General features: G+C 35.3%; 1 protein-coding gene across 1 annotated transcript in view; it reads right to left on the reverse strand.

The window, feature by feature from the left end:
- Positions 1-7584: 7584 nt before the first annotated feature.
- Positions 7585-25318, reverse strand: part of SRFBP1 (serum response factor binding protein 1) — a gene marked incomplete at both ends in the record, with an annotated part of 60488 nt that continues 42754 nt past the window's right edge. Inside the window, 4 exons of the mRNA XM_079701833.1 lie at positions 7585-7769; positions 11275-11312; positions 12586-13297; positions 14075-14156. Coding sequence (XP_079557959.1) covers positions 7585-7769; positions 11275-11312; positions 12586-13297; positions 14075-14156 — 1017 coding nt within the window. The remainder of the gene's footprint in view (positions 7770-11274; positions 11313-12585; positions 13298-14074; positions 14157-25318) is intronic.

The raw sequence follows: 25318 nt of genomic DNA on the forward strand, positions 1-25318 counted from the left end.
CAAAGCCAGCAATAGCGGGTGCAGTCCCTCTCACACATTTTTTTTTTTCTTTAATTGAAGCATAGTTGACTTACAACATTAGTTTCAGGTGTACAACATAGTGAATTGATATTTTTATAGATTATACTCCATATAAAGTTATAAAATTGGCTATATTCCTTGTGCTGTATATTACATCCTTATAACTTTTCTATACTAGTAGGTTGTACCTCTTAATTCCCTCCCCCCAAGCCTCTCCCCTAGTTTGTTCTCTGTATCTGTGTCTATTTCTGTTTTGTTATATTCATTCGTTTTATTTTAAACAAGATCTCTTTTGACAGATTTGTAGTGATTTCCAGAATACATTTTTAAATGAAGAAAGCAAAGATCATAAAAGTATCTAGGAAATGTCAATTTTTATGTAAGAAAGAAGGGGAAATAAGAATATATACATGTTTGTTAATCTGTGCAAGTAGAAACACAGGAAGAATACACCAAGGGCCAACGAGATTGACTATCTACATGGGGTGGGTGGGACTGGGGTGGAAAGGAAAGAAACAATTGGAAGGGCAGAGTTGCCACTTCTCTGAGTATACTGTTTTGTGCAGCTCTAACATATGGAACAATGTTAACGTTTCACATACATAAAGAAAAAAATAAATAAAATTACCAAGGATGGAGAAAAAATACTTCAAATTAAATACCATCATAAATATATGAACTAAAATGCATTTCAACTGAAGTACTATATGGAGGAAGGAGAGGGGAAAAAAAAGAAACACTAACCCAGGTAACTTTTTATTATTATTATTTAAAAAACTGAGATACAATTCACATACAATAATGTGCATCCTTATAAAGTGCACAATTCAGTGGATTTTTGTATTCACAAAGTTGTGCAACCAAACTACAATCCAATTCCAGAACACATTCAATCCTAAAAGAAATGCCACACCCATTAGCAGTCATTCACTCTTCCTCCTTCTCCCAGCCCTTAGCAATCACTAATCTACTTTTGATCTCAATGGATTTTCGTATTCTAGACATTTCACATAAATGGAACCCTGTTTTGTGTTTGGCTTCTTTCTTAGCATGTTTTCAAAGTTCATCCATATCACAATATGTATCAATACTTCATTCCTTTTTATGGCTGAATAATATTCCATTGCATGTACATACCACTTTTATTTATCTAGTCATCAGTTGATGGATATTTGGGTTCTTTCTTCTTTTTACCTATTATGAATAATGCTCCTATGAAATTCATATTCAGGTTTTTTTTTAACAAGTTTTCAATTCTCTTGCAGGTATACAGCTATGATTGGAAATGTGGGGGTCGTATGAGACTCCCGTTATGCCTATGTTGGTACATTTGATGGTATCCCCACAAGTCTTTGAAATTTTCGTTATTTTTTTTCCCTCTAACTGGATAATCTCAATTGATCATTTGTTAGGTTTACCCAATCGTTCTTCTGTCTGCTCAAATGTACTGTTGAACCCATCTGTTGAAAGTTTTGGTTCACAGTAATGTACTTTTCAACTCCTAAACTTTTTTCTTTCTTCTTTATAATTTTTATTTCATTACTGATGTTCTTTATTTGATGAGACATTGTTCTCAAACTTTCTCTTAGTTTTTTAGATATGGCTTCCTTCTGTTCTTTGAACACATTTAAAATAGCTTATTTAAAGTTTTTGTTAAATATATAAAAAGTTTGGACCTGCTTGGGGCAGTTTCTATTGATTGCTTCCCCACCCTGTATATGAGCCACAATTTATTTCTGTGCATGTCTTACAACATTCTGTTGAAAACTAGACATTTTAAAATAATATAATGTTGCAACTCCAAAATCAGATATTCTCTTCTCCTCAGGGCTTGTTGTTGTTGCTATTTTTTGTTGTTTGTCTAGTGACTTTTTTGAACTATTTTTGTGATGTCTGTATTCTTTGTTGTATATGGCTACTAAAGTCCCTGCTTCATTAACTTAGTGGTACACTAATAACTGGACAAAGATTTCCTTAATGCTTGCAATTGATATTTCTCTCATTTTGCTGAGAGTCTGTATGTATGTTGGGGTACACCTTCAACACTTGGCCAGGAAGTTGACAATTCCACATCAGCCTTCACTTCCTGCTTATGCAGAGCTCCCAAAGTCAACCAGAAGTGAGAGTTTAGGGCCTTCTCGGCACTCTCCTGAACATGCACATAGCCCTGTCATTCATGTGACTTTCCCTTAATTCCAGGAAATTTGTCAAAACTTATCAAATTCCCTAAAGATACTGAATTTTCCAGATTTCCTTTTCATTTGATTAACTTCTTGTTTTCCCCAACTGTTATTCACTGCCTCAGGCAGCTGTGATGTTAACAATTGCCTCTAATTGATTTCAAAAAGTGATCTCAGGAAAAACGCTTTTCACACTGGGAAAGCTCTTAGTCAAGTTAGATAAAGACAGAATTGCCATGGGGTCTTCCAGTGAACTACCATACTGGCCAAATAATGATAATTCTTAGGGAATGTGTCTTTGAATAAGCTCCAACCCTGTTCTGGCCCCTCCAGTGTCTGCCAGGCTGCAGGTTTTCATCATGACTGTGGGTTGCTGATTTTCAAGACACCATGGATTGGGGGAGTGGGCGATGAAAATAGGGCAAGTTAGCAAGTGACAAAGATACTGTTCTTACCAAGATTCATTCATTCTTACCAAGATACCATTTTTAATAAATAACATTCCCTGGATTGCTGTAAGCTTTTGGTTAATTCCACAGTTTGGAAAACACTGATTCTGACAATATGGACAGTTTTCTCATTGTTTTTAATGGAGAAAAAGAATTTCTGGATGTCCTCACTCAGCCATTTTTGCTGACATTATCCCAGGTAACTTGCAAACTTAGTTTTGAGACCATATGCCCTCAGGCTAAAGAAAAAAGAACTCTAAACATAAATTAAAGTTTGGTTAGTGGACTTGTATTTTGCAAAGGTATCAGTCAGCATTCTGAAGTTAACTTCTGCATACTCTGGGGTTGAGAAAATAAGTAAATATATTGTGGAAAATAAGAAGCCACTTTCCACTATTACAGAAAGGATTTACATGCCAAAAGGACAGAGGAGACAGCTTGAGGGGGCTTCCACTAACCAAATTAAGGATAATTTGAGCATCAAAATAAAGAACTTCTATTTCCCACCACTATGAAATAACAGGGATTAGATTTGTTCTTCTATATTAAACAACTAGAAAACTGGACAAAGTGGATGAAACAAAGGTTTCAGACAATGGACAAAAAGCAGTACAGGATATTAATACCTGAGAGAAAGAACTCAAATGAGTTGAGTGCTATTAAGTACACCAGCTCACTGTTTGAAGAGTTTCCAAATTACAGTGCAAGGGGAAGGAAATCCAAAATAGCCCAATGGGCCTTTCTGAAGAGACAGTTCGAAGTTTAGATAGGTTAATGTGACTAGAATTTGTGAGGTAAAAAAATAGAGAGGAAGGAGACGCACAGAAGAGGTAAAAGTGCTCTGGAGATCTGTACAATGGTCCCCTCAAGTCAACTGTATTATACTGACCTGTGCAATGTATATAAAGAATCTAACAAGGCCAGGGGGAAAAAGTCACTAGAAAAGAGTTAGTGGAAACATCCTAGGAGCTAACACAGGTCCAGGTATAGTTTGTGTTCTCACCAGACACCACAGAAAAATTTCCTAACAAAGAATTAGGCAGAGTTCTTAGAATTGTAATGCTTCAGCAGTGGCGCCAAATGAGTCCTTGACCAAGATTTCATAACCTTAGTACTACTGAAATTCTGGGCACAATAATTCTTTGTTGTATATATTGTAGAATATTGAGCAGCATCTCTGGCCTATATCCACTAGATGCAACATCCTTCTCCCCAGCTGTGACACCGAAAATATCTCTAGACATTGACAAATATACCTTGTGGGTAAAAACTGTCCCAAGTTGGGAATTGCTCCAGACAAGATCATTAAAACAGCTATGAATGTTCTGTATGTTCCAGGAAGCAGAGAAAAACATGGACATGATACAAAGACAAGTGGAATATTACAGCAAAATTAATAACAATGTACTGTACGGTTAAATGTAGAAGCAAAAAGTATATAAATAGTACAAAAGCTGGGGGGAAAAACTGAAGTGTACTGTAGTAAGGTACTTGGACCATATATAAAGTGGTATAAATACTACCTGAGGTTAGGCTGTGATAAATTAAAGATGTATACTACAGTAAACCTCATAAGCCAATAATAGATAAAATGAATAAAAAATACCTTATAAATAAAAAATAGAAAAGTAGAAAAAAGGGGTCCCCATGAGATAATACTGAAATACATTTAAAAACTCAATAAACAGGAGGGCTTCCCTGGTGGCGCAGTGGTTGAGAGTCCGCCTGCCAATGCAGGGGACATGGGTTCGTGCCCCCGTCTGGGAAGATCCCACATGCTGCAGAGCGGCTAGGCCCGTGAGCCATGGACGCTGAGCCTGCGCATCCGGAGCCTGTGCTCCGCAACGGGAGAGGCCACAACACTGAGAGGCCTGTGTACTGCAAAAAACAAAACAAAACAAAACAAAAAAAAACAACAATAAACAGGAGAAAATGGAAGACTCTTCCTTATTCTAAACAGCCATCTAAAAGTGTAGAAAAAAAATGAAATTAAAAAAAATCATTTACAGTTACTATAGCAATAGTTGTTTCAGGTAAGAATTATGAATGAATGTTAAAACTAGTGCATGAAAGTTTCAGGACAGAATTAAACATAGTCTCAAAGTATCTCCTCACAAGATATTAATTATAAAGAGAAAAACAGTAACTTTGCAGTGGAGGAACCTTATAGATACCACTTGAAACAAGTAAGCAAAGTTAATACTACCAGTAATGGGCCAGCCATATCAACATCGTCACCTAACTCCAGATATGATGCACTAGGACAAATACAACATTCCTTCTCTAACATTCCTGCCAAAACTGCAGAGCTTGAATTTGATAATGGGAATATTAGACAAACCCAAATAAAGGGACACTGCAAAATAGATCTGTACTTTTGAAAAATGTCAATGTCATGAAATCCTCAGACTGAGGTACTGTTCTCAACCAGAGAGATGACAAGTGAATGTAAGGTGACAACTGTATGTAAGGCATGATGCTGCACTTTCTGTTGCTGTAAAAAGACACTGGGAAATTGGCAAAATCTGAATATTTGATAACTGGAGTGTGGTAATACAAAAGAATAGAGAATGACTTTGTTTTTAAAGAGAGAATATGAAGGGGAGAGAGAACAAAGATGAAAATGATAAAAGGGTGAGAGGTAGAGAGTTGTTTTTAAAGAGAGAATATAAAGGGGAGAGAGAAAAAGATGGAAATGATAAAAGGGTGAGAGGTAGAGAGTAGGAAGAGAGGGAGAGAGGGATGAAGTGAAGAAAAGAGACAAGAGAGAAAGGGAGAAAGATAAAAAAAGAAAGGGGAAAAGGAAGGAAAAAAGGAGAGAAGAGAAGGGAGGATGACAGCCAAGGATAAAGTAAATACAGGAAAATGTTAATATTTGGGAAATTTGGGTGAAGGATATTGTGTAGTAAAGGACCTGGCCTTGCCCAAAGAGAGAAAGTGCCTTTGGCTTCAGCTTCGTGGATGCACTCTATGTCATACCTGATAGGAGTGTCTTTGTTTAGGGTAGGAGCTGGCTGCACTTAAAAAGACCTACCATGTAATTTAGGATGGGGACTTCGGTATTCTTAATCCATCTGCAACAATCACGCTGGCCATCAACTGATCACGTCTTAATACTGAAGCCACAATAAAAATTCAGGACACTAAAGCTCAAGTGAGTTTCTCTGATTGGCAATACTCTGTGCATATTGATGCCACGATGGTAATGCAACCTGAGGACAACAGAAACTTTGCTTTTAGAACCCTCATAGACTTTGCCCTAAGCATCCCCTTCCTTTGGCTGGTTATAATCTGTACCCTTTCCCTGTAATAAACTGTAATTGGGAATATAATAAGTTTCAGTGAGTTCTGCAAGCAAATTTTTGAACCTGAGTGTATTTGGCGAACCCTCCCCTGCAATCTCTGAACCTGCAGTTGGTGTCAGAAGTGAGAGTGGTCTTGTATGGGTTCTTTCCTCTAACTTTGTAGGCAAACCCTAATTCCTCGAAGTTGGGGTTAGATGTCTTGGGCCAACAGACAGTGCTCTCAACCTCCCAGTTTGGCTAAATCTGGGTAGGGATAGAGACATTATTTTTTAACTTTTCCTGTAGTAATTCTTCATAATTAAAATTTCAACTTAAATTAATTTCAATTTGACATAATTGGAATTATGTAAAAATAAAAATTTAAAAAAGGAGAAAAAACCAAATTTTGCATTTAATACAGCAAAAATAATTTTCTTTCTGTTTGATCTCTTGAATTCTATTGCTCTAGTTATCTAAATTCTTAAGCTCTTGAAAAAGATAAAAATGACTTTCCAGAGCTTCTGAATTCCTGTTAACCAGAAGTTTTTTTCTGTCATTAACAGCACCAATGCATAGAAAACAGAGAATTTAGTTAGTGTTACTTAGTTAACCAAGAACCTTAATTTCTCAGAGCAACAAAAAGTGAAACATTTGAAGGGATTTTTAAAATCCTGTTTTCCTTTTAAATAACAGTACTATGAAGTATAAAACAGTACCTTCTTCAGTGAGTTATCTCATAACCTCTGCTCAGCTATCAGTACAAATGCTCCTTCAATCACATCTCCTTCAGAATTTGTTCTTATAAATTCCAATCTATGACTCCTCAAAAACTGTTTCTATAAGAACACATGGGAGAGAGCAAGCAAGGGAACCTGTTGTTGGTTCTCACTGCCCCCTGCTGCAGCAGGGACCGCAATAAAGCCCTGCCTGAAAAAAAAATAAGAACACATGGTCAAGATATTACACATTCTTGATTTGACAGAAATTTTATATGCAGTAAAATACAAAACACATTTTTGTTTGTGTTGCTACATTTAAACATGAATGTTGTCCAACTAAGTGAAGCATAATTCAGAAATCCAAAATTTTCCTGGGAACCTATTTTAAAACAGTTAAAAACTAAAAAATTACAAAAAATTAAAACTATAACAAAAGTTAATATTTACTTATATAATTTATTATCTGTATACCCATAATAAGAGTTACCACCTTAGTTTTGCTAAGAACAATTTTCAGCAAAAATGATCTATTTTAGATAGCTACAATTTCCTCATATTTTTCCATTATTATTTTAAATATACCTCAACATTTATTTTCAAAGTAAAGAAACACAGAGCTAAACTAGTGAAATATACTTCATGATTAGCACAAATGAGAAAATCTGGGACAGCCAATATCTCAATATTCTTTTATAGAGGGAATAGTCTTGACATATTTAAAATTAATTTAAGTATGCACTTTATTTGTGGAAGGTTAAATATAACTTGAACACACTTAAAAAAAAAAAGACAAAACCAAACATTTCTATAACCCGTTCAAAGAGACTTATTCAAATACATATTTAAATAATGGGCTGGTTAAGAAAAAAAGAAAGGTTAAAAACAGAAAAACAAATTTTAGACAGAGAAGTTCACAAAAAAATAGTACTAATCAATCATCAAAGGTAATTTTTTTCCCCTGAAACACAGCAATTTTGGATTGCTGTTCTTTTCGCCTCCGGCTTGCTTCCCATGAAGGATGAAGAGGCAGCTGTGATTTCTGTTTTGTATTTTCAGGTGCTCTTCGTGCACTCTTATTAAACTGATTATTGATCTGAGGTTCAATTTGCTGAAAATCTGGAGGAGAAAGCAAAATTAATGAAAACTAAGTCTATACATAAATAGCATAGAAAACAAATATATTTTATCTTCTCATATCAGTGTTTAAGGAAGAAATTTAGTTTTACTTAAATGGAATACCTCACAGTGTAAAATCTAAGTCCTACAGGGAAGTTTGAAGTTGAAATACACATATGAGCAATTTTGGGAGACATGCTTTCTAATCGTTGTAAATAGATGTCTGTTGCATGCCTCCTAGTATATGCTGTGCTGTCTTATTTACACTGACATTAAGAAACACAGTCCAGACAACATATAAGGCAAAAAAATTTTAAAAGGAGGGGCATTTTGTATTTATAAAGGAATATGATTCATTATCATATGACACCTGTGTGCGGAGCAATGTAGCCAGAAAATTCACGTTTTAACTAAAATATTGAATCCAACAGTGTTGATGGGTGAGCTGTTTAAAGGGCTGTTAATTGATTCCACTCCTTATGTTATTGAACAAAAAGTTGTGATTGCAAGGTAAACTGCCGTATCTGCTCAAATTTAAGACTAAGTTCTTTTTTAACCATAAAGTTATCCACCAGATATGAGGGTGGCTACTTGTATTCTAGTCCTTACAACCTCTTTTATTATGAGAAACTTCAATTATATTATTTTGAACAAAGTACTGGGAGACATGTTAGCCTGAAAAGACTGAATCAATGCATATTTATAGAATCAGAAAGAAAAAGAGAGGCAAAAAATTTAATACAGATTTATTAATCAGTCCTAGGGATGTATAATTTCTCCACTGCAAGTTAGCCATCATTGTCAGAAGCCTTTTAAAGATCTTAAAAAGCAAATGTCATAATGTTATACAAGCAAGTGTACAGTTGGGATAACATTTCCAAAACATCACTGCACACAGATTCAAAACGTCCCATATCTTGTACAAATCACATGTGCTCTAGAAATCTATAATACTCAAAGAATGCCTCTAGTGATAAAGAGTGATGAATTTATATGTTAAATGAAATTGTTTCATGTAAACTGGAATTTGAATAAGGCAATATTTCTAAACTGATATATAGTTTACATAATTATGTAAAGCATATTTGCATGAGCAAACAAATGGATAAATTAAGTATCATAAATTTATAAACTAAAAACAAAAACATGTTTTACTTGGGTTTCCTCATCGGGAAAATGTGGGAGTGTCTTAAATTTATAGTTATTTTGTATTTGTGAATATAAGGCCATGTATTTGCCAAACCTAGTATTTTAATACAGCCATTAAAATAACATAAAAATTTGGCACGGGCTTTGCAGTTCAGTGGTAGGTAGTAAGGAAATGGATACCTGAGGCTGAAAAGTGAGCATCCTATGTATATGTTAAGGAAAAGATAAAACTGTTGCCAGTGAAAACTTGGGAAGTAGGCTACATGCCTATGGAATTGCAGCACAAGGGTAAGTGGCTGGAAAGAATAAAAAGATTAGTGTACTGATGGCTCTTTGGCAAAGTATTACAAAAAAAAAAAAAGAGAAGAGTTCAGGAAAGAACCGGCCAGCTCACAAGCAGAATCAAAAGGGAAGAGAGGGTTCAGATATTTGGGACCTTAAGGTTTAGAAAAGCCTTTGGACTCCTAACAGTAAGAGGTAAGACTGAGAAAGATTTTAAGCAGTAAAGGTCCGAAGAGATTTAGCTCTGGAGCAGAGATAAGAGTAAAGGTATGGCCGTCTCAAACAAACCTGAGAATCTGAATGCAACAGACACTAAATGATTGGGACAGTGGTGGAGGGCGGGGACAGGGAACGACCCACTAACATAAATAAGGCAAGTTTGAAAAATAGCTCTAGGAAAGAATTTTTGGTGTGGTGACTAGCTTATTGATGGACTGATTGGAAATAAAGAGATCAGAAATCCAGTAAGTTTTGGAGGGAATTTTTATTGTGAAAGAAATCACAAACCTAGGCTAGAAAAAACCTGACTGTTAAGACTTTAAACCATCTTCACGATCATATATTTTTACTAATCACTCGGGGCAACTCCCAAGAAGATCATACTAACTGTCTACTAAAGCTGTGGCCATGGAACAAAGACCCTCCCAAGAACACAGTCAGAGACCATGGAGAACAGTGGATAAGAAAATTCCTCATAGATTCTTCACAATCTTTGCTCAGGTAGTAGACATGTTGCACACCTCCCATGTTTCCCTTAACTGATTGAGAGTTTTTATTGTGGTTACCTTGTTCCTGCTCTGCCACTAAATATCTGGTCTGAGTTGTGGGCAGGCAGTGTGTCTTTTTAGTGCACAGGTCACCAAATTTTGAGCAGTCACATCATGAGATCTGATGGAAAGCACTGCACCATCACTCAGGGATTCTAGGCTTTGAACTGGATACAATGACTGGATGGGACTTTGGGTTGGCTTCCTCAGGAAGGAAGCACACAGTGTGCTCTGTGTGTTGAGAAATTACCAGAGAAAATTACCAGTGAAATTACGATCTGATGATCAAAAGGATGGTCAGCAGCAGACAGACAGTTATGTGTTCAAGAAATTCCACTTTCTTTTTCCACCCAGCCGCATAGTTAGACGGCATTTCTTAGCTCCCTTTTGGCTAGGATGGGGTCATGTAACTAAATTCTGGCTAATAAAATGTGAGCAGAACTGATCCCTAACACTTTCAGGCTTGGCCCATGAAAACTTCTTACAAAATTCCCTTTTGTTGGCCAAATGGAGAATACTTGGGAACAGGAGTAGAAAGGAGCCAAAAGATGGAAGGAGCCTGATCCTTGAATGACTATGTGAAACACAGCCCCTGTGCTGATTCATAATAGACTGTAATGTGAGAAATAAATTTTTATTATTTTAAATCAGTGAGAGTTTGGGATTATGTAGAGAAGTCAGACCACCCAAATATATTAAATTGATTTGTTATGAATTAATCTGAAAATCTGGTTTCACTCTTAACCCTGGAAGTAACATACTTATTACTGAATGTTTAATGGCATGGCGTGGACTAAGATGGAACTTACATAGCAATTTACTTAAAGAATATGTTGATTAGTTCAAGATAAATTAAATAGACCTAATATTTCCTTATAACTTTTTTTTTTTTCGGTACACGGGCCTCTCACTGTTGTGGCCTCTCCCATTGCGGAGCACAGGCTCCGGACGCGCAGGCTCAGTGGCCACGTCTCACGGGCCCAGCCGCTCCACGGCATGTGGGATCTTCCCGGACCGGGGAATGAACCCGTATCCCCTGCATCGGCAGGCGGACTCTCAACCACTGCACCACCAGGGAAGCCCTCCTGATAACTTTTATCTAATATATTTCCTACTGGCAGGACATAGAGGGTAAAAAAAAACAATTAAAATTTAAAAATTATTCTGATAATTATAAGATGCTCTATTTCCATTTCTGTGGGTACATAATTGATTCAGGCTACTAAGCAACCAGAATTTTTCATCTTTCCTCTTTGGCAAAGCATTGCTCAACTGCATATGGAAGTCAGGCAGTCATTAATACATACCTGGGGTTTTGCTTCTTGGAGCCTGTTCTCTGTAATTTCTAAAAGAAGAAAAACACCATTAGGACATTTAAAAGATAAACAAATCCTCTGACTTTAAGAAGATAACATAATAAAAATGTTGATAAAACTCATTAAAAAAAACTATCATACTCCTTTACCCCCCCAGAAACGGATTAAAAAATTATGAAAACCCCATGTTTTAGCTACATCAAAGGTTTGTTAGACCCCAATATTAGTATAGAAACATGTAGGAATTTTCCTCTCACCACCTGTACAGGGATTTCTGGCCAAAAAATATCCTGTCTTGGTTACCTTGTACCTTTGAGAACTATCTAGACAAAGAATTTCAAAGATCTTACAGGGGGAATGAGCCACATATAACAAAAATTAAGATTAACATTTTTTTGGGAGAGGGAAGGGATAGTGGTGTTTAATTTTCAAGTGAGGGAAAAACTGTAGCTTTTTTAGGCACAGTTGGGAGATATATGAAATAATGTAATAATTTTCAAGGCACCAAAGATGGTTTGTGTGTCTTTTCCATACTCTGACTCTTTTGGAAAATTTCAACATCACATTTTTCTATTCTACTAAAAATTATGCCTGACCTATAAATTACAGAAAAAGTTTACTGAAGAAGATAGCTAACCATGATTTTTATTCTAAAATGTGAAGATATCCCCTACCTGATTAGAATTACAAATGAAATTAAACTTATTGATTTATAACAAAACAGCTGTGAAAAGTAGTAATTAACAGAAGGGGTAAGGATGACAGTATCACCAAATATAAAGCAGTCTAGAGAAACTCAGTGTTAGGGCAAGCAGCCTTATCTACTGAAACAGAAATACATAATAAAACAATTGAGTTTTACAATAATGCCCTGGGTCAACAAGAGAAAAACAAAAACAAGAACAAAAAAAAAAAACTCACCACATTCTTTTCAGAAAGTTCTGTTTAAAAAGTGAGATATGTGAGAAATTTTCAAAAGTTTTCACCAAAAGCTAACTCAAAGTTTCGAAACTTTGATAATCAAAGGAATAAACTTAAATTAGCTAGACAATTAAATTAGACAAATTTATCTATATTGTCTCATTTTCTGATGAGGTTGGAAAAATGTGGCATTATCATACGTGTATTTGTATATATTATCCAATATAAAGTTGGAGAGGGCCAAGTCTAAACATAGGATGTATTGTACAAACTAGAATTATGTATGAGAGATAGTATCTCAATGTTAGGATGTGTGGTTATTTCATATCTTTCGAAAAATTAAGAACTAATAATTCTTTCAGGATGAAAAAATACCCTTACCTTCCAGAGCTTTTAGATCCAGATAAAGAATGGAAAAACACTGATTCAAACTTCCTTGCTTCTGTACGTGGCTTGTTTTTATCACTTCTCATATCCTGATGGGTTTCAAGTATATCTTCTTCAGGCAACAATTTTTTTGGGGGGGTTTGTTCCTTAACTGAAAAATGACACCTACTTTCCTTCTTCCGTGTCCGTTTGACTTTCCCAATGAAGAAGTCATCAACACTATCACTATCCTCAGACATGGAAGACTGTTTGTAAAACCTTTCTTCTGTGCTATCATCAAAATATTCCTTCTCTTCTTCATGTAATTCTTCTCCATCACTGTTAACACCAAGTGAGCTATTGGACTCTTTCTCTTTTTTGATTTGACTAAATGTTTTCATTTTGGGGTCAGTAGGTGTCTTCTGGGGTTCAGAGGGTACTGCAGAATCTTTTTCAGAAGGCTTTGATAGAGAATTTGGAATGTCCACTGTTTTGGGTCCATGCTCCATCTTGGCTATTTTTTCTTTTGAATTATTTATTGGTTTCTTTGCCAATATTTTGGCTTCTTTCTCTTTTTGCTCACTGATAATAGTTCCTTCATGCTGTAACTTACTGGCATCGTCATTTGAACACAAAGTGTCCTTGGAATGATTTTCTTCTGAAGCATTCTTTGATGACTTAAGTTCAACAACATTTTGTCTTGCATCTTTAAAGGCTTTGACAGCAGCTGCAAGAGAAACAGCATATGACTTGTTTCAGCATTGAAACAAATAATACAAAACATTACCGTTTTAGTAGAGTATTTCTTAAATTATTTGGAAATACTTAAGAGAATGATTGGAATTTATATTACATATATATAATGGGTATGAATTTACAAAGAAATCTATTGACTTTTACAAAACCAAACATATACAAAATGCTCAGAGGTATCCATTTTAAATCTCTAAAATTAAAAGAAAACTTATTCCTTCATGTATGGATGTTAAGAAGAACAGTAAAAACTTCACTACATACAAATAAATAGACTAAAATGGCAACTTTAATTTCTGTAATAATAATGTATTAATACAATTGTAAATACCGTAAATTGTGCTTTCAGACATAAAAATAAGTATCTTCTAATCTGTGACAGAAGCATTTAATTCTTTCAATACATTTTAAAATGTACATACATAAATAGAAATTATGTGACTAAGTGGCAACATCATAAGTAATAATATGAATTATACCAATATTTAGAAAATCAATTATATTCAATATTATCATGAATATATATTTTAGAAATTTAGGAAATAGGAATTTAGAAAAAATACAAAATGTTTTCAGACATCAGGTAACTTCCATATTTTCAGGTAGCTTCCCACATTTGGAAATATTTGAAAGAGACATTTATAACATAAAAGATCCTCAAAAGGAGAAAAGCACCCTAAAAGTAAATAAATGAATGGCCGTTTATTCAAATCATGTACCATAAATGGCTTAAAAGTCATTTAATTCATACCTTTTAGCACATCTATTTTTTTCTTCAGAAGAGGGTGCACTGCTAGTCTGGCAACTGCTCTTTCAGTTGCAGTAGAATCAGGCTGCAAATTGAAATAACAGGCACATGCAAATAAAAACTATGTAACACTACTAAGAAGTGAATAAAATGCAATCCATTATAATTTTTAAAAGTTAAGAGTTAGGGAACAGGAATCTGTTAATATTCTAATTAGACAACTCACCTGTAATCCATGCTAAAGATAACACAGTGACAAAAATACTACTGTTCTTAACAGTTAAAATTATCATGTAATCAATGAATAAATATTCTTTGGGTACTTAATATCTTTCCAGAATTGTGGTAGGCACTGTGTGTGATACTAAAAAAAAAAGTAATATAGCTCCTGTATTCAAAGACTTTAAAAGATCTAGTTAAGAAGACTAAAATAATATGAAAGAATCAAGTAACATATTAGTACTAAGCTGGGTGATATAACCCATGACTACTATAATGCTTGAAGTTCCATTTACTAGAGACCTAGAAATTATCAAATGCTATATATTTTTATTTTGAATGACTAGTACCATTACTGTGTTCTCACAACCTTTCACCAGTGCCTGGCTTATAGCCAACACTTTATAGATGTTTGATGATGACTGAATGGGACTATATACATATATATATATACATATATATATATATATATATACACATATATATATACACATACATACATTAGTATTTATACATTTAGAAAATTCATAATTCAGACTGCTTTAAATATCACCAGTAGGCTGAAAACTTCCAAATTTCTACCTCAAGCTCTAAGTTGAGTTCCAGACTCACATATCCAACCACCTACCTGACATGTTAAAAGAGAATGCTGTGACTTTCTTCTTAAACCTACTTCTGCTATAGTCTTTCCCATCTTATTGTAGGTAATTTTAATTTTTCTGGTTGCTCAGGCCTAAAACTCAAATGATTCTTCCATTACATTTCTCCTTTCTTCACAGCTCACAATAAATCCTTCAGCAAATCCTGTGGTTTCATCTGCAAAATCTATCCAGAACCAGTCACTTACACCATTTCTACTTACTACCTTTGACCAAATCACCAATACCTCTCACCTGGACCAATGTAATAAGCTCACACCTGGTCATTCTCCATTGTGTCTTGTTCCCTCACAGTCAATTTCCATATAGCAGTCACAGCAAGCTTTTAAACAAAACCAGATCATGCTATTTCCCTATCTGTTCTTTTTAAAGCTTTACTGCCTTCTGATGCTTAGGCTCTTCGTTTGCAAGCTCTTCTCTACTTGGAATACTCCCAAATACACACGGGCTGATCATCTCATTATATTCAGGTCTCTGCTCAAAAGTTATCTGAACTAAAACACTTTCCATCACTATTTACTTCACATCACTCAACACAGCACGCCAGTGCAGATATTTTCATATCTGTGAGGCAGGGACTTTTTTTTTTGTGGTACACGGGCCTCTTACTGTTGTGGCCTCTCCCGTTGCGGAGCACAGGCTCCGGATGTGCAGGCTCAGCGGCCATGGCTCACGGGCCCAGCCGCTCCGCGGCATGTGGGATCTCCCCGGACCGGGGCTCGAACCCTTGTCCCCTGCATCTGCAGGCGGACTCCCAACCACTGCGCCACCAGGGAAGCCCGCAGGCAGGGACTTTTGTATTCCACATTCCTGTAGACCTAGTGCCTAGGACAATAACTGATAATAGTTGGCATTCAATAAATATTCCATGAAGCAAGTAAAAATTTCACTAGTGTGTGAAAGTAGAGCTATCAGCTTTACACATCTTTACTTTAAATTTACCCTTCATTGTTAACAGCCCAATAAGGCCTTTTCCTTCCCAGTAATAAACACTTATGAGTACCTAAGTAAAAGCAAGATGATAACAGTTTGAAATCTATTCTGTTGGAGAACTTATCTAGGTAGAGTCCCTCAGAGAACAACTCCTTCAAATTAGACCTGGTGCAAATCCTGTGCCAGGATGACTTGCTGCCTAATTACCTTCTGTCCGGGGTCAAATGGTATCCTCCCTGAATTTTATATCCAACTAGAAACTGAGAATGTGATCCTACTTGGAAACAAGGTCATTGCAGATATAATTAATTAAGAGGAGAGTATACTGGTTTAGGGTGGGCCCTAAATCTAATATGACTGGTGTCTCTATAAGGAGGACACTTGGATACAGAGGCACAGGGAGACAGAAAGGGAATAACACTGAGGCAAAGGCTGGAATTACCCCGCCACAAGCCAAGTTGGAAGAAGCAAGGAAGGGGTCTTCCCTAGAACCTTCTGAGGAAGTACAGCCCTACTGATGCCTTGATTTCAGATTTCTAGTCTCCTGAAACACAAGAAAATATTCTAAATTTCTGTTGTCATATAACATTTAACTTTTGGTATTTTGCTATAAATTTCTGTTGTTACATACCATCTAGTTTTTGGTACTTTGTTACAGCAGCCTTAGGGAAACTAATACACCTTGATTCTGACTCTTAGACACTGTCTCTGTTCAGCCTTCTCCAAGAAATATAGTCCATTTGGAGACTATTCATTAAGTACAGTGTTAAGCCAATCCTGTTTCTTCAACTGCTTGCTGGGTTTCCTTTTTTTTTTTTCCCTCTTTGCTAACGATAAGTTTGTTTTCTATGTCTGTGAGTCTGTTTGTAAATAAGTTCATTTGTACCATTTTTTTAGATTCCACATATAAGTGATATCATTTGATATTTATCCTTCTCTGTCTGACTACTTTACTTAATACAATAATCTCTAGGTCCATCCATGTTACTGAAAATGTCATTATTTCATTCTCTTTATGGCTGAGTAATATTCCATTGTGTGTGTGTGTGTGTGTGTGTGTGTGTGTGTGTGTGTGTGTGTGTGTATCACATCTTCTTTACCCATTCATCTGTCAATGGACATTTAGGATGCTTCCATGTCTTGGCTATTGTAAATAGTGCTGTTAGGAACACTGGGGTGCATGTATCTTTTCAGATTAGAATTTTCCCTGGATATATGCCAAGGAGTGGGATTGCAGGCTCATATGATAACTCTGTTTCCAGTTTTTTTGTTTTGTTTTTTTACTTTGAAGAAACCTTTACTGCTTATTTAAATGATAAATAACAACTCAGTACTTTAAGTTGTCCAAGCAGTTTACTCCTCTATAAGATAATGAATGAGCAAAAAAGAGAATATTCAGAATGATATGCTCATTTCCCTAGAATGTTCAGTAAGCAACATACTGTGTTCTTTCAGCTTAAAAGGTTATAACTATATTGTATTCCACACAGCATAGGTCACCTATGCTGTGTGTTTTTAGTTTTTTAAGGAAGCTCTACACATTCTCCATAGTGGCTACAACAATTTACATTCCCACCAACAGTGTAGGAGGGTTCCCTTTTCTCCACACCTCCCCAGCATTTATTATTTGTTGACTTTTTGATGATGGCCATTCTGACTGGTGTGAGGTGATACCCCATTGTAGTTTTGATTTCCATTTCTCTAATAATTAGCAATACTGAGCATCTTTTCATGTACTTGTTGGCGACCTGCCTGTCTTCTTTGGAGAAATGTCTACTTAGGTCTTCTGCCCATTTTTTAATTGGGTTATTTGGGTTTTTTTGACATTAAGCTGTATGACCTATTTGTATATTTTGGAAATTAACCCCTTGTTAGTTAATTAACCACACTGTTTGCAAATATTTTCTCCCAGTCAGTAGGTTGTCTTTTAATTTTGTTTATGATTTCCTTTGCTGTGTAAAAGCTTTTAAGTTTAATTAGGTCCCATTTGTTTATTTTCATTACTCTAGGAGGCAGATCCAAAAAAATTATTACTGTGATTTACATCAAAGAGTGTTCTGCCTATGTTTTCCTCTAGGAGCTTTATAGTATCTGGTCTTACATTTAGGTCTTTAATCAATTTTGAGTTTATTTTTGTATAGAGTGTTAGAGAATGATCTAATTCCAGTCTTTTACATGAGGCTGTCCAGTTTTCCCAACACCACTTACTGAAAGAGACTGTCTTTTCTCCATTGTATATTCCTGCCTCCTTTGTCACAGATTAATTGACCATAAGTGCATGGGTTTATTTCTGGGCTTTCTATACTGTTCCATTGATCTATATGTCTGTTTTGGTACCAGTACTATACTGTTTTGATTACTGTTGCTTTGTAGTATAGTCTGAAGTCAGGGAGCGTGATTCTTCCAGCTCCATTCTTCTTTCTCAAGATTGTTTTGGCTATTCAGGGTCTCTTGTGTTTCCATACAAATTAAAATTTTTTTTTGTCTAGTTCTGTGAAAAAATGCCATTAGTAATTTGATAGGGATTGCACTGAATCTATAGATTGCCTTGGGTAGTACGGTCATTTTGACAATATTGATTATTCCAATCCAAAAACATGGTGTATCTCTGCTTCTTCAACTCCTTGCTGGGTTTCCTGAAGTAATACAGGGCTTCCAACTCATGTTATCTACCTAGGAGGAACATGAGAGAATCTGGCAAGAAAGCCTATTGCTGGTATCCTGTGTTACTCAGTGACCAGCTGGGCTGCTGAAAGTATGGGTCAAACACACTGGCTTGAGTTTTGTAAAAAAGCTATTAACACAGAAACCTCAATGAAGAACATGCTTTTTCAGGCTGAAAAGGCTCAACACAATATATGAAAATAGAATCACATGACAATGCTGGGGTCTCCAACTTTCAGAAAGAAAAAATAAAACCACACACACAAAATTCAAGAATCAGAATTAGAGGTCAGGACAATAAATTTGTAGGAAAATGATTTCCAAACTAGAGAAGAATAAAAATACTTTCAGACGTGAAAGTTTTTTTTTTTTTTTTGACATGAAAGTTTTTAAAAGTTTACATTCTTTGAACCTTTCTCCCTAGAAGCCAGTGGCTCCACTAAAATGAGGAAGGAAACAAAGAATGAGGTAGGCATGGGATAAAAGAAACAGGAGATCCAGGTAAAAGGAATGCCCAGCATGGTAGCAGGAGATTTAGATTTACGTTTACAATACCTAGTGTTATTAACTATCTTGAGAGGAGATTTCAATAACTGATGAGGAGTTTGGTGTTACATAGAGAGTACACAGAAAACAACAAAATAAACATAATAATTACAAACTATAAGTAGAAATATTATACAGAAAAAGAAAAGTAATAATCACTCACTACATGACTCACAATAACATAATCACTAAATGTTCATCTCATCTAAATCTAACTCAAGTATATTAGGAAGATAGAGGGGATAAGGAGGGTACATATACGACACAGGGGCTGAAGGAGGAAAGAGATCTAAATCCTTATAAACCACAGCAGGAAGTCGCTAATGCTTCAAATGTACAAATATAAACATACTTATGTGGGGGTAAATCCTGTCAGAATCAACTGAACTTGAAAGTGGGGAAAGACCAATAGAGAGAACTGTCATTTTCACAAAAAAATCTTGTAGAGCTACTTGATTTTCAAACTGGCCCATGGGTCAGCTTCTCACCTGCTCTCTGTTTTTAAAAATAAAGTTTTATGGGAATACAGCCAAATTCATTCATTCACATACTATCTATGGCTGCACTATGTCACAATGGCATTGTTGAGTAGTTGTGACAAAGACTGTAAGGCCTAGAAAGCCTAAAATATTTACAATACTGTCCTTTACAGAAAGAGTGTAATGTTGCTCTACATCACATGCAAGCAGAATCCTCAGTGAAGGTAAACTAAAAACTGAGGAAAACAGAAAACAAGTTTTTTTAGCACGCTCATCATGTTTAAAAGTTGAATTTAAAACAAAAACGCTGCCATGACAGACTTTTGTTGCCAAATCGAGGCAACAGGTTATAGCACTAAATGCAGTAAATGTGCTTCCTGAACGCTGACATAATAAGAGATTCCAGCTTAGTAGAAACAATTTGGTATTCAGTGCAGAAGCAGTATGTCTTAATCCTCAGGACTAATTCTAGAACATTTATATGCAAAAACAATAACAGTGACAACAAAAACAACTAGTCCTGACAAACGTTATACACACCCCAGGAATCTTTCCTCAGGTTACAAGGGAAGAAGACATTCCAATAGCATCTGTTTTTTCTTTAACTGTTTCTTTCAGTATATTTCCTGAGTAGCTACTAAAAATTCAATTCACTTCAAAGAAAATTCCTGATGTATGAACAATTGTATCTGTAAAGCAGATAAACTAGAAAGTAATTATTTTTATCAGGTGAGTTAATTTCACGTTTTAGATAAGAAGTTCTGGGAATACGAAATAGATTTTGACTAAATGTATTCATGTATAATTGTTCAAAACCATATTTACTACTGTTACCAAATCCCTGCTTTGACAACTTCCTAAAAGCTTTAATGAACTGGGTATTTTTCTTTCCAGAGCTAGTTATATCTTTCCATCTTAGTTATAAAGTTTTAGAAGAACAGTGGTAATACTTGGGTGTTGTGTCTAGTGTTGACTCAAAGTAATACTGCTTTGATAGGAATCATTTTTTCTTTGAATTTACTTAGCAATGCTGTTTCTCTGCCCTGGAAGATATCCCAGAGTTAACTGTGACTTAGTGATCTAATTTCAGTAAATTCTCTTAAAAAAAAAAAAAGGTGGGGGGGGGGCTCTAGAATAAGATTTAAAATTGTACAATTATGTATTAGGCTAATAAACGAAGATGTTATTCTTGTATGTCATCCTCTATAACTGTGGCGAACTTATTTGGGGAGAATACAGGTTAATAAGAAGTGAGATTGGTTAAAAAAATAGCCATTGTGTTGCATAATCCCAGGGTAGACATTCACACTGTAGTTGTCACAACTGGAGTTGTACAGTATATTGCTTATGCACCCGTATGTACCAGCAGTGAGTTCAAAGAAGAACATGAAGGCTTGAGTCTACAAGCTATATAGCACTATACAATTAAGTAGTTACTAATCAGGTATGATTATATAACAATTTAATAAGCAGAATTATGTATACCACAGCTTTAGGTTCTGTGATTGTACGTAATTTGTGTTTTTAAAGAAAACACTTAATGGTATCAGCAAATAAAAGTATTATTCTCTTGAAAGTACTTTGTTGATAAAAGTAGGTACTTTAACATAAGATATAAAACATATTCTCATTCTTTATGCTTCTCAGTTTGACAGCTAGTATGTGATGACAATGTGGCTTACTTAGGAAATCTAAGAGGTGTGGGCATTTAACTTCCTGTAATCACTCCATACCAGAGAACAATTTTGTATCTCTGGGCAAGTTTTGAATAGCTATAAATATAAAATCCAGTTTATACTATGAGGCAGTGTCCATGTCCTTAACAGTGGCTAGGATAAACACTACTCCATTGGTAGGAATACAATTGTTTAAAAGAACATAAGAAGAAGAATGGGTTGAAAATAAACGGCTTCTCTAATTAATGCCAATCCTTTTCAAACTCTTCCAAAAAAAAAAGTAGAGGGGGGGAACATTACTAAACTCATTTTATGAGCCAGCGTTGCCCTGACATCAAACCCATATAAGGACACTACAGGAAAAGAAAACTACAGGCCAATGCCCCTGATAAATAAAGATGCAAAATTCTAGACAAAATTCTAGCAAATCAAATTCAACAGCACATTAAAAAGATAATACACCATAATCAAGTGGGATTTAACCATGGGATGCAAAGTTGGTTCAATATCCACAAATTAATATACATGATGTACCACATTAATAGAATGAAGGCTGAAATATCACATGATCCTCTCAATAGATGGACAAAAAGACAAAATTCAACATCCTTTCATGATAAAAGCTCTCCACAAATTGGGTATAAAAGGAACATACCTCAGTTTAACAAAGATTATGTATAACAAACACAGAGCTAACATCATTCTCAACAATGAAAAGCTGAAATCTTTTCCTCTAAAGTCAGGAACAAGACAAGGGTGCCTACTCTCACCACTTTTATTCAACATGGTACTGGAAGTCTTAGCCAGAGCAATTAGGAAAGAAAAAGAAATAAAAGGCATCCAAATTGGAAAGGAAGAAGTAAAATGGTCTCTGAATACAGACGACATGATCTTATACACAGCAAACCCTAAATACTCCACTAGAAAATTGTTAGAAATAATAAACAAATTCAGTGAAGTTACAAGATACAAAACCAACATACACAAATCAGTTGCACTTCTACACAGTAACAACAAAATATCTGAAAGAAAAATAAAGAAAACAATCCTATTTACACTACCATCAAAAACAGCAAAATACAAGGAGGTAAATGATCTGTACACTGAAAACTATAAGCCTTTGATTAAAGAAATTGAGGAAGACACAAATAAATGCAAAGATACCCCATGTTCATGGAATGGAAGAATTAATATGGTTAAAATGTCTCTACTATCAAAAGCCATCTAGAGATTCAACTCAATCCATATCAAAATTCCTCCAGAGTGCCAATTGAGGGATGAATGGATAAAGAAGGTATAGTATATATACAACGGAATATTATTCAGCCATGAGAAAGAAGAAAATCCTTCCATTTGTGACAACATGGATGGATCTGGCATTATGCTAAGTGAAATAAGTCAGATACAGAAAGACAAATCCAGCACAGTATCACTTATATGTGGAATCTACAAAAAGCCAAAATGATAGAAGCAGAGAGCAGAATGGTGGTTGTCAGGGACTGGGAGAAGTTAGTCAAAGGTACGAACTTTTAGTTACAAGATGATTAAGTTATGGGGATCTAATATTCAGCATGGTGACTACAGATAACAATACTTTATCAAATATTTGAAAGTTGCTAAGAGTCAATCTTAAATGTTCTCACCACACACACACACAAATTACGTAAGGTGCTGGATGTATTAACTAACTTTATTATGGTAATCATTTCATACTATATATATCAAACCATCACGTTGTTTACCTTAAACTTATACAATGTTATGTCAATTTATATCTCAATAAAGCTAGAAACAAAAACCAAAACTTTTACCAAAATATTTAAATATATTAGCATCTTTAGAATAAAAGAAAAAAGAAAAAGAAAAAGAAAAAAGAAATGGTTTCTCAAGTTTCACTTAGCTGGAATCTATTTAACAAAAATGTTGTCTTGTAGGTATGTGTCATACCCAATTTGTACCACAATGGTATTTGTGTATGAACATTTCAATATGTCCCTACTGCTTCTAATTTTTATAAACTGGAATTTTGATAAAGCTAGGTATACAACATCACTGCTAAATATCTTAGGGAATGAACTATTCTTGTTATAATGAAATATGACAATGTCAGAGTTGTTTAAGAATATTAAAAAATAATAATAATACAGTGCAGAAATACCATAAAAATCTTGCTGAGATTGTGTGAGGGGTACAAAATATTTATTTTTTATTTTTTTTTGGCAAAACAAAACCACACATAGAGAGGACAGCCCTGTCATTTTCATATCTGATGAAGTAAGAAGTTTGAAGGGGGACTGAAATGCATTACCAGAATGTTTGATCTGGAAGAGCTGCTTATTAGAGAAATGAGAAAAAAACAAAAGCCAGAGATGGTAAATGACCTGCCTGAAGTCATGCAGTTAGAGGCAGGCAATGATAGTTAGAATGCAAAAACGCCTAAAAATTTAAGCCTCTTCCCTTTGTAAAGGAATCTTTGCAAACAGAAGCATGGTAGACAAAAAATTCCTTTTATTTATTTGCTAGCTGTATTTAATTAATTCATATCTGTTCCTGATGGTCTGTTACTGATTTGCAAATCTGAGTAGCTCATGATTTGGGGAGTAGAAAAAAATATTCTAATGGGGAAAAAACTGTGCAAATGGAAAAACTGTTAATGACATACACATTAGTAATATGCTTTATAAATACTCAGGGTTTAAGTTTTCATTCTTATAAGACGAATAAAAGATATTATACATGTACATGCATACCTTGTTTTATTGTGCTTTGTTTTATTGCGCTTTGTTTTATTGCACTTCACAGATATTATGGTTTTTTTACAAATTGAACGTTTGTAGCAACCCTGTGTCTATCAAGTCTACTGGTACCATTCTTCCAACAGCATTTGCTCACTTTGTGTCTCTGTATCACATTTTGGTAATTCCTGCAATATTTCAACTTTTTCATTATTATTATATTTGTTATGGCCATCTGTGACCACTGATCTTTGATGTTACTATTCTAACTGTTTGGGGTGCCAAAAACCATGCTCATATAAGAAAACAAACAACTGATGTTCTGACTGCTCCACTGAACACTGAGATGTTCCCCTGTCTCTCTCTCTGGGCCTCCCTATTCCCTGAGACAAAACAATACTGAAATTAGGCCAATTAATAACCCTACAATGGCCTGTAAGTATTCAAGTGAATGGAAGAGTCACGTCTCTAACTTTAAATCAAAAGCTAGAAAGGACTAAGCTTAGTGGGGAAGGTATGCTGAAAGCCAAGATAGGTTGAATGCTAGGCCTTTTGCCCCAGACAGTTAGCCAAGATGTAAATGCAAAGGAAAAGTTCTTGAAGGAAACTAAAAGGGCTACTCCAGTGAACACACAAATGATTAGAAAGCAAAACAGCCTCACTGCTGATAACACAGAAAGCTTTAGTGGTCTAGATAGAAGATTAAACCAAAAGATTTCCTTAAACCAAAGCCTAATCCAGAGCAAGACCCTAACTCTCTTCGGCTCTTTGAAGGCTGAGAGAGGTGAGGAAGCTGAAGAAGGAAAGCTAGGAGAGTTTGGTTCATGAGGTTTAAGGACAGAAGCTATCTCCACAACATCAAAGTGCAAGGTAAAGCAGCAAGTGCTGATGTAGAAGCTGTAGCATATTATCCAGAAGATTTGGCTAAGATAAACAATGCAGGTGGCTACACTGAACAACAGACTTTCAACGTAGAAACAGCCTTTTTGGGAAGAAGATGCCTTTTATAGCTAGAAAGGAGAAGTTAATGCCTGGCTTCAAAGGACAGGCTGACAACTCTTGTTAGAAGCTAATGCAGCTGGTGACTGAAGCTGAAACCAGTGTTCATTTACCACTCCGAAAATCCTAGGGCCCTGGAGAATTATGCTCAATCTACTCTGCCCAGGCTCTCTAAATGGAATAGTAAAGTCTGGAGACAGCACATCTGTTTATAACTGGGCTTAATGAACTGAATATTTTAAGCGCACTGTTGAAACTTACTGCTCAGAGAAAAAGAGTCCTTTCAAAATATTACTGGTCATTAACAATGCACCTGGTCATCAGGGCTCTGATGGAG

This window comes from Hyperoodon ampullatus (genome assembly GCF_949752795.1).
Source record: "Hyperoodon ampullatus genome assembly, chromosome: 4".
Taxonomy (NCBI): domain Eukaryota; kingdom Metazoa; phylum Chordata; class Mammalia; order Artiodactyla; family Ziphiidae; genus Hyperoodon; species Hyperoodon ampullatus.